General features: G+C 35.2%; 1 protein-coding gene across 1 annotated transcript; it reads right to left on the reverse strand.

The window, feature by feature from the left end:
• Positions 1-592: 592 nt before the first annotated feature.
• Positions 593-1,510, reverse strand: LOC111149569 (olfactory receptor 4A15-like). The gene has a single exon (XM_022506672.1). It carries the CDS (start codon positions 1,508-1,510, stop codon positions 593-595), a length of 918 nt encoding a protein of 305 aa, XP_022362380.1.
• Positions 1,511-10,581: the final 9,071 nt, after the last annotated feature.

Genomic DNA, 10,581 nt, shown 5'->3' on the forward strand with positions numbered 1-10,581 from the left:
CCAGGTCTTTTGTTCAGATATTTTTCTTGCCTTAACTTCTTTATCATTAATATTATAACTTGGAAGCAGAATTCCTTTTCAATCCTATTAGCTAAGTAATATGAACAAAATTATATACTCAAACATCTTGCAGTTACAAAAATAAGATATATACTTCAAGTATTAAGAATGAGTTGCCTTTGTATGGGAGGAGTGCAACAGGTGTTTATGCCCCATTTCTGAAAATCTTTCTCTGAAATATATAATGAGCACTATTAATTCTGAAAAAGAATAATTGGGCAAAAGAGAAGCATGTGAAAATTGTCCAGTAATGAAAATAAAGGTACAGTATTTATTATAGCAAAAGTCATCACATAGAACACAAACCTATAGTTTCAATAGAAACATTTTATGCCCAAAAGCTACAGACCTACTTTCCTAACAAATTATGAAAATCTTAGAAATATTTTTTGATCATTATAATATTTACACCTTAAATGCTTTGGTCATACCCAAGTTTATTAAGCCTGAAGAGAAATTCATTACAAATAAATAATCCTTTCCTAGATGGAGTAACTCTTCATTGAAAAAAGGTGACAATTTCTCTTCAGCATCATTTTCTTCTTCTGGTCCACAGCTTTTTCATAGCATTTTTCATCTCTCCGTTTCTCAGAGTATAGATCAGAGGGTTTAACATAGGGGTGATAACTGTGTAAATCACAGCCAAGGATTTATCAATGGGTAAAGTAGAAGGAGGTCTCACATATGTAAAAATGCAAGGGACAAAGAAGAGGACCACCACTGTAATGTGAGAGCCACAAGTGGATAAGGCTTTGCGCCTCCCTTCCTGACTAAGAGTCTTCAGAGAGTGCAGAATGACCCCATAGGAAATGAGTAAGATTGTGAAGATGACAACACAGATTGCCCCATTATTGGCAACTACAGTGAGACCAATAACATAGGTGTCAGTGCAGGCAAGTTTTAATAATGGATACATGTCACAGATAAAGTGGTCGATGACATTGGGACCACAGAAGGGAAGGTTATAAGCAAAGAGAACTTGAACAACAGCATGCAGAAAACCTCCAACCCAGGCCAACAGCAGCAACAGAAAACACACCCGTTGATTCATGATTGTCAAATAATGCAAAGGTTTGCAGATGGCCACGTAGCGATCATAGGCCATGGCCACCAGAAGCAAAATCTCAGCACCACCAAATAAGTGCTCTATAAAGAGCTGGGACATGCAAGCTTGGAAGGAAATGGTTTTCTTCTCATAGAGTAAGTCTATAATCATATTTGGAGTAATTGTAGTAGAATAAGCAGCATCCATAAAAGATAAGTAACCAAGGAAGAAGTACATAGGGGTATCCAGGGATGGGCTGACCACCACAGTAACCACAATGAGTAGGTTGTCCACCATCGTCACAATGTAGATGACCAAGAACACAACAAATAGTATTTTCTGACCTTGGAGGCTCTGGGTGAGCCCCAAGAGGACAAACTCAGTCACATTGTTCCTGTGTTCCATATGTTCTTTTGAATCTCCTTTTCTTACAGTTCAAGAGAAAATTAGCTATAAATGTAATGATTATGGTGAATTCCTGAAATCTAACATAATCTGTTTATTCATTTACCTACTAGGCATTATAGTTTCTTATGTTCTGTACTTTCAGAAATTACAAGAATAAAAGGTGGATGAAAACATTCTCCCTAACCTCACTCAGACAGATAAAAGTCACTAAAGACATTGTGGGAAAAGGACACAGTAATAAATAAGTGGAGGAGCACAACCAAATTTCCACTGGAAGGTAGTAAAATTGTACATGTAGTGAATTTTTCATATAAAAATTTTTAAAAGCATTGTTTTAATGAAAAACTACAAGATTTGTATTTACTTCCCAGCTAACAGAGGATATGACTTCCTAACTTCTAGAATCCTCTTAACTCATAAATGAAATTGATACATTTTATGATATCAACACATCTCAAGGACTTTAAAAAGATACCATGACATCAATGGATAAAAGTAGATGGGGGGAAAAACTTGCATTTCAAAGGACATACACAATGTTAATGTCAAAATACACAGAGCTTTAAGCAAATAAAATATAGAAGACAAAGAAACCAATGGCAAGTGGGTAAATCACATAGAGAAGCATTGATAGGAATAGCTAACAGTCATATGGTATGATGTTGAAACTCATCTGTAAACAGAAACATAAGAACGGAAGTAAGAGCTTGATTATGAAAGTGTGACCTTGGATTCTTCAAAATCACTCATTCAAGTTTGTGGATGCTACAGCATCCTCTAAACTTCCACAGATCAGCAAACAATGCTCAGAGAACATATCAATTGAAACCATCTGTAGAGTTAGAAGTATCTTGCCCATTAAAATATCCCTAAGCCTGAAACTAGTTTCTAAAAATACTGTTTAAAAAGTACATTTATTCTGTATCTTTATACATAAAAATTGCCAAAAAGAGTATTACAGAACTGTGCTCATTCCCATATATTCTAATAGCCATAAAGAATCCCTAATATAGATGATTATCAGTTTCACACAGCAGATCTTTTAAAAGACTGAATCCCAGCAGCACTAATATGTAAAATATAAAGTCTACTTTGGAATCTCACATCAAATTACACTTCCTGGGTGAAACACCATTCAATTCAAGGTTGCATCCCTTCTGCCTTCTCTTTTGTGCACAGATACCTTCTCTGTGCACACAGATCAAGAAAACACATGCATCATCACAGGATCTTGAACTGTTTCTATGTGAACAATGCTTTCTGTGTTTGCAGAAAGTCTTATTCATTTCAGTCTTTCAGAAAAGGGTTACCTCAAATTTCTGGGATTTTCAAATGAATACAAAGGCCCTATAACCTAAATAAGTCTGAATACTGGCTGTGAACAAAGAGACCCAAAATCTTCATTGATAGCAGATTTGTCTCAATAACAAAAGAATGTTAAACCAACATTTTGAGGTTAAAAAAAAAGAAGAAGAAGGTCAAGTGGGCACCTGGGCATCTCAGTCAGTTCTGTGTCTTCCTTCTGCTCAAGTCATTATCACAAGGTCCTAGGATGAAGTCCTAAGTAGGGCTCCTGGTTCAGAGGAGAGGTTTTTTGTTTTTGTTTTTGTTTTTTTGGTTTTTTTTTTGTGTGTGTGTGTTTTCCTCCCTCTGCCTCTGCCCTCTCCCCCTCCTTGCGAGTTCTGTCTCACTCACCCACTAGTTCTCTCTCAAACAAATTTTTTTAAAGATTTTATTTATTTATTTATTTGACTGATAGAGATCACATGTAGGCAAGGAGGCAGGCAGAGAAAAGAGGGGGAAAAGCAGGCTCTCTGCTAAGCAGAAAGCCCAATGTGGGGCTTGATTCGAGGACCCTGAGATCATGACCTGAGCTGAAGGCAGAGGCTTTAACCCACTGAGCCACCCAGGTGCCCCATCTCAAACAATTTTTTAAAAAAATATTTTAAAAAAAAGTTTAACTTTGCAGGAGAGAAAGTTGTGAATTGTTAGAAAATTTTATGTGGTCATGTGGTCAGTTATACTGGTCTGTCTTCACAAGCATAGTTAAACCTTGGATTCCCTGTATGGAGAATAATTGCATATACATACTTCATTATGCTTTGAGTCCATCCTTTCAATTCCTGATAAAGCCAGTCATTGAACACTGATCCAAACACTCCTAGATCAAGACAATCGTGTGTAAACACTTTATCTGCATTTGAACTACAACACAGATTGTTCAGTCATTGAACTGGTACATTTCCAAGACTGATTCTTCCCTAATTAAATTCATTGGGACTTTCATCATAATTGTGAGGGTAGACCTACATCTCCAGAGATGCCACGAGGATAATAACCATGCGCAACAGAACTTAAACTTTTCCTCTTGGGGAGAAATCACAAAAGAACAACTTGAGATTGAATCACCAAAATAGAAATGTCCAGTGTGGACAGAAATGAAATATGTAAAAACGTTCTTCTTTCAAGCATGACTTTCAAAATAGGCATAGCTGTTCTGGTTACACTTAAGCTGTGTCTTTGCACACAGACACCTAAACTGACTTCCAGGGCATCACAAAAGTAAATTGTGTATGACCCATTTAAAAGTTGTCTCAAATGTGGATAAAGCAAGATTCTCTCCTAAGGGAAGAGTCTTGAGTTTGTCACTTAGGGGCACACAGACAAGTTGATAGAACCTGTGTTACTATGGGAGTGGGGAGGGAGAAAACACTGTGGGAGGTTTCCACTTATCTCAGAGTGCTCAGAGAATGTTCACCAAAATGCACACTACACATGGCCGAAAAACAAATTGCAATGCATTTTAAAGGACTTAAATCATACAGAATATATATAATGAAATTCAACAGAAATATAACACTGTTTCCCAATTATTTACAAATTAAACAACATAAATTTAAATTACCATGAATTAAAGAAGAAATATCAGCGAATAGTTTTTTATTTATTTTTATTTTTAAGATTTTATTTATTTATTTGCCAGAGAGAGAGAGAGAGCATGCACAAGCAGAGGGAGCAGCAGGTAGAGGTAGAAGCAGAATCCCCACTGAACAAGGAGCCCAGTGATGGACTAGATCCCAGGACCCTGAGATCATGACCTGAACCAAAGACAGATGCTTAACTGACTGAGCCACCCAGACATCTCAGTGAATAGTTTTTAAAATGAAGTTTCAACAGAATGGTAATGAAAGGGGTGTGTGTGTGTGTGCGTGTGCGTGTGCGTGTGTGTGTGTGTCTACTGGGTGCTGTTAAAGAAGTGCTTAGAAAGAAATGGATAGCTGTAAATAGAAGTATTAGGAACCAAGAGACATTACACAAAATGAATTCAAGCCTCCATCTTAAGAACCTGAGCAAGGAAAACCAAAATAAGCCCAAAGAACATTGGGTAGAATGGAAATACTAAATAAAAGATAGAAACCTTGCAATGAGAAGTTAACTGAATAAAAACTGGAATACAACATAGAATAGAGAAAATACATAAATCCAGGAAATTGTTCATTTTTTTTTTTAGATTTTATTTATTTGACAGAGAGAGATCACAAGTGAGCAGAGAGGCAGAGAGAGAGAGAGGAGGAAGCAGGCTCCCTGCAGAGCAGAGAGCCCAATGTGGAACTCGATCCCAGGTCCCTGAGATCATGACCCGAGCTAAAGGCAGAGACCTAACCCACTGAGCCACCCAGGCACCCCCAGGAAATTGTTCTTTCGAAGATTCATAAAACTGATATATTCCTAGCAAAATGGATTAAGAAAAACTAAGAGAAAGAACAAAGGATAAGAATCAAGAATGAAGAGAGCTCCATCCCTCCATTCTACTGATCTGAAAAGGAAAACAAAAGAGCATCATAAATGAATTATGCCACCTAAGAAAGTGGAGCTCTGTTATGAAAGATACAACTTTCTAAAGAGACACAGAAAAATAATTAAAAATTGAAATAATCTGGGGTGCCTGGCTGGCTCATCATTGGAGCATGTGACTCTTGATCTTGAACTCTTGAGTTCAAGCTTCATGTTGGGTATAGAGATTACTTAAAATATAATAATAATATTTTTTAAACTGAATAATCTAATGCTGTTTAATTAATTAATTAATTAATTCTTTAAAATCCTTCCCCTCCTAAAACAAAATGCCACTCCCATACAAATTTATTAATTATCCTATATAAAAATTAATCGAACCATAGTACCAATCTTAAATACATATGTTCAAGAATAAGGAGAAATTAAAGTACTCCCTGACTCATCTTATTCATCCAACATAACTCTTACACATGGAAACAAGAGCATCACAAGAACAATAATCAGACCAATCTTCAAAATTTCCCTATTCAAAGACAAAATAGTTTCATACCTAGAAAATCTCAAAGGATCTACAAAAAGAGTTACTAGAATTAATTAGTGAGTTTAGTAAGGTCATAAGATACATACATGATCCAAAAAATTAATAATGTATCTATAAACTAACAAAAAACAACTTGAAATTGAAATTTTTAAATGTGCTATTTAAACTAACAATAAAAATCATGAGCTCCTTAGGCATGAAATGCATAAATATATGCTGTAGTATACATAAACTACAAAATATTAATGAAAAATGAAATTTATGAATGAATTAATGAAAATTAAGGAAAAGTAGTATTTGGAGAGACATACCACAGTCAGGAATTGGAAGGCTCATTACTGCTAAAATCTCAGATCTCCTCAAAATGATATATTGATTCAATGCAACTCTCAACAAAATCCCACTAAGCTTTTATGTGTTATAAAAGTAAGTTGATTCAAAAATTTATCTATAAAGGTAAAAATAACAGGATTCCTGTGTGGCTGGTTGGTAAAGCATCTGCTTTCAGCTAAGGTCATGATACAAGGTCCTAGAATCAAGTCCAGTTTCAGGCCCCTTGCTCAGTGAGGAAACTGCTTCTCCCTTTGCCTGATTCAGTTCCAAGGAAGATAAAATTGACATAGTGGTTAATTATGGCTAACTCTTAAGTCAAGGGAATAATTAAAGAAGATAGCTCCAAAAAGACAAAAAGATGGAAGCACCATTCCATGCTCATGGACTGGAAAACTAAACATTGTTAAAATGTCTATACTGCCTAGAGCAATCTATATTTTCAATGCCATTCCAATCAAAATTCCACTAACATTTTTCAAAGAGTTGGAGCAAACAATCCTAACATTTGTATGGAATCAGAAGAGACCACAAATTGCTAAGGAAATGTTAATAAAGAGAGACAGAACTGGGGGCATCATGTTGCCTGATATCAAGCTTTACTACAAAGCTGTGATCACCAAAACATCATTTTACTGACAATAAAACAGACACATAGACCAGTGGAACAGAGTAGAGAGCCCAGATATGGACCCTCAACCCTATGGTCAAAAAACCTTTGACAAAGTAGGAAAAAATATGCAGTGGAAAAAAGATAGTCTCTTCAATAAATGGTGCTGGGGAAATTGGACAGCTATATGTAGAAGAATGAAACTCGACCATTCTCTTACACCATATACAAAGATAAACTCGAAATGAATAAAAGACCTCAACGTGAGACAGGTTTCCATCAGAATCCTAGAGGAGAACATAGGCAGTAACCTCTCCGATATCAGCCACAGCAACTTCTTTCAAGATATGTCTCCAAAGGCAAAGGAAACAAAAGCAAAAATGAATTTTTGGGACTTCATCAAGATCAAAAGCTTCTGCACAGCACAGGAAACAGTCAACAAAACAAAAAGGCAACTTACGGAATGGGAGAAGATATTCGCAAATGACAGTACAGACAAAAGGCTGATATCCAGGATCTATAAAGAACTTCTCAAACTCAACACACACAAAACAGATAATCATGTCAAAAAATGGGCAGAAGACATGAACAGACACTTCTCTAATGAAGACATACAAATGGCTAACAGACAAATGAAAAATGTTCATCATTACTAGCCATTAGGGAGATTCAAATCAAAACCACATTGAGATACCACCTTACACCAGTTAGAATGGCCAAAATTAAGACAGTAAATAATGTGTGTTGGAGAGGATGTGGAAAAAGGGAAATCCTCTTACACTGTTGGTGGGAATGCAAGTTGGTACAGCCACTTTGGAGAACAGTGTGGAGTTTCCTTAAGAAATTAAAAACAGAGCTTCCTTATGACCCTGCAATTGCACTACTGGGTATTTACCCCAAAGATACAGATGTAATGAAAAGAAGGGCCATCTGTACCCCAGTGCTCATAGCAGCAATGGCCACAGTCACCAAACTTGGAAAGAATAAAGATGCCCTTCAGTGGACGAATGGATAAGGAAGATGTGGTCCATATACACTATGAAGTATTATGCCTCCATCAGAAAGGATGAATACCCAACTTTTGTATCAACATGGATGGGACTGGAAGAGATTATGCTGAGTGAAATAAGTCTGGGATAGAGAGTTAATTATCATATGGATTCACTTATTTGTGAAGCATAAGAAATAACGTGGAGGACATGGGTAGATGGAGAGGAGAAGGGAGTTGGGGGGAAATTGGAGGAGGAGAAGAACCATGAGAGACTGTGGACTGAAAAACAATCTGAGAGTTTTGAAGGGGCAGGGGATAGGTATTATGGAGGGCATGTATTGCATGGAAAACTAGGTGCGGTACATAAACAATGAATTCTGGTACACTGAAAATAAATTTAAAATTTAAAAAAAAATTAAAAAGCAACCTTAGAAGTTATATTAAGTACATTAAGTTATATTTAGGTATATTTAGAAACTGAAACCTAGAAACATTAAGTGATTTGCATAGAACTGAGAATAGGGCCTAGTATAAATAAAGTATCTTTAGAAAGAAAGGTAAAATAATAGATTAGCCAAATTTAATTTTGAAAAGAAAAAGTTCAAGGAGTTATACTATCTGATATCTAGACTTAATATATAGTATTGGAGAAAAGGTATATATGTAGGCCAATGAACTCAAATAGCCTAAAGATAGACCTTCATATTTGATGACTTATGATAAATGCATGGAGGCAATTTAATAGAGAAATGATAGCCTTTTCAACAAATGGTGCTGCAACAAAAGGATAACTTTTGCAAAGAGTGAACCTTGATCAACACCTCAAACCATAAATAAAAGTTAATCCAAAATGGCTCATAGAGCTAAATGTAAACCTAAAACTATAAAACATCTTGATGAGAACATCAGAGAAGATCTTTGCGACCTTGAATTAGGCAAAGATTGTCTAGGTATAGCAATAAAGGCATAGTCAATTTAAGAAATGATATCTTGAACTCCATAACACAAAAATTATTCTCTTTGAAGGATATTTTTATTAAGGAAAATGAAAGATAAGACACTGACTGTGAGAAAATATTTGCAAATTATTTATCTGATAAAGGACTTGTTTTCAGAAGACATAAAGAACTCTCAACTTTCAATAATAATAAACAACTCAGTACACAATAGTCGAAGGAACTGAACAGATATTTCACCAAAGCAGATACATCAATTGGCAAAAAAGCACATGAAAATTGTTCAAGTTCATTAGCTATTTGGGAAATGCAAATTAAAACCACAAGAAGATAACACTACTGATTATTCAAAAGGCAAAATTGAAAACTTGATAATGTCACTTTCTGACAGACAGAAAACCTAGAAATGTCATTTGCTGCTAATAATATGCTATACTTTAGGGGCACCTGGGTGGCTTATTGGGTTAAGCCTCTGCCTTCGGCTCAGGTCATGATCCCAGGGTCCTGGGATCGAGCCCTACATCAGGCTCTCTGCTCGGCAGGGAGCCTGCTTCCCTTCCTATCTCTCTGCCTGCCTCTCTGCCTACTTATGATCTCTGTCAAATAAATAAATAAAATCTTTAAAAAATAATAATAATAATAATATGCTACACTTTAGAAAACAGTTTAAAGATGTTTTAGGAAACTATACACCTACCATAAAATCCATCTCTTCCACTCCTAGGAACTTAACCAATTGTAATGGGAACTTATGTTCATGAAAAAAAAAAAACCAAAAAACTTTAAGTGAATGTTTATAGTGGTTTTGCTCATTATTTCAAATATCTGGAAACAACCAAAATATCTATTAATTGTAAAAGGGATAAATAAACCTCTCATATAGCCATAGGTTGGAATAATATTCAACAATAAAAATGAATGAACTATTGATAAACACATTATGCATAAGTCTCTAATGCATTATGGAAAAGAAAGAAGCCAGATTTAAATTACTACTTACTGGACATGATCTTATATATAAATAACCCTAAAGTCTCCACTAAAATTGCTAGAATTAATTTTTTAAAAACTCAGCAAACTTACAAAATACAAAATCAACATACAAAAACCAGTTGCAATTATACATTATAACAACAAACTATCCCAAAGAGAGGTTAAGAAAATAATTTTATTACAATTTCATCAAAAAGAATAAAATACTTAGGAATAAATTTAACCAAGGCAGTAAAAGACTTTCATCCTTAAAATTATATGACATTGATGAAAGATTTTAAAGATATGAATAAAGGGAAAGATATTCTGTGTTCATGGACTGAAAGAATAAAGCTGTTAAAGTTTCCATACTATCCAAAGTATCTACAGATTCAATACAACCCCTATCAAAACTTTAATGGCACTGAAAAAAAAAATTCATATGGAACCACAAAAGACCTCAAATAGCCAAAACAATCTTGAAAAAGAACAAAACTAGCAACATCGCAAAAATACATTTCAAAAGTAGAGTAATCAAAAGGTTATGATTCTGACATAAAAACAGGTATATAGACCAATGGAAGGGACTAGAAATCTCAGAAATAATCCCATGCATATGCAGTCAACTCATCTCTGAAAAAGGCACCAAGAATACACTATAGAGAAAGGAAAGTCACTTTGTTGTGCTGGGAAAACTGGATATCAATAAGCAAAAGAATGAAATTGGACTTGAGCTATTGTTTGAATGTTTGCATACCCCAAAATTCGTATTTTCATATCTAATGTCTGATGTAATGGTATTAACCGATGTGTCTTTGGGAGATGATTAGATCATGAGGGCATGAAATAAATGCCCTTATAAAAGAAGTG

This window comes from Enhydra lutris, unplaced genomic scaffold (assembly GCF_002288905.1).
Source record: "Enhydra lutris kenyoni isolate GAN:26980312 unplaced genomic scaffold, ASM228890v2 scaffoldscaffold22, whole genome shotgun sequence".
NCBI classification, from domain to species: domain Eukaryota; kingdom Metazoa; phylum Chordata; class Mammalia; order Carnivora; family Mustelidae; genus Enhydra; species Enhydra lutris.

Coding starts and splice junctions, on each gene's coding strand:
- LOC111149569 (XM_022506672.1), bottom strand. CDS start 1,510: ATGGAACACAGGAACAATGTGACTGAGTTTGTCCTCTTGGGGCTCACC.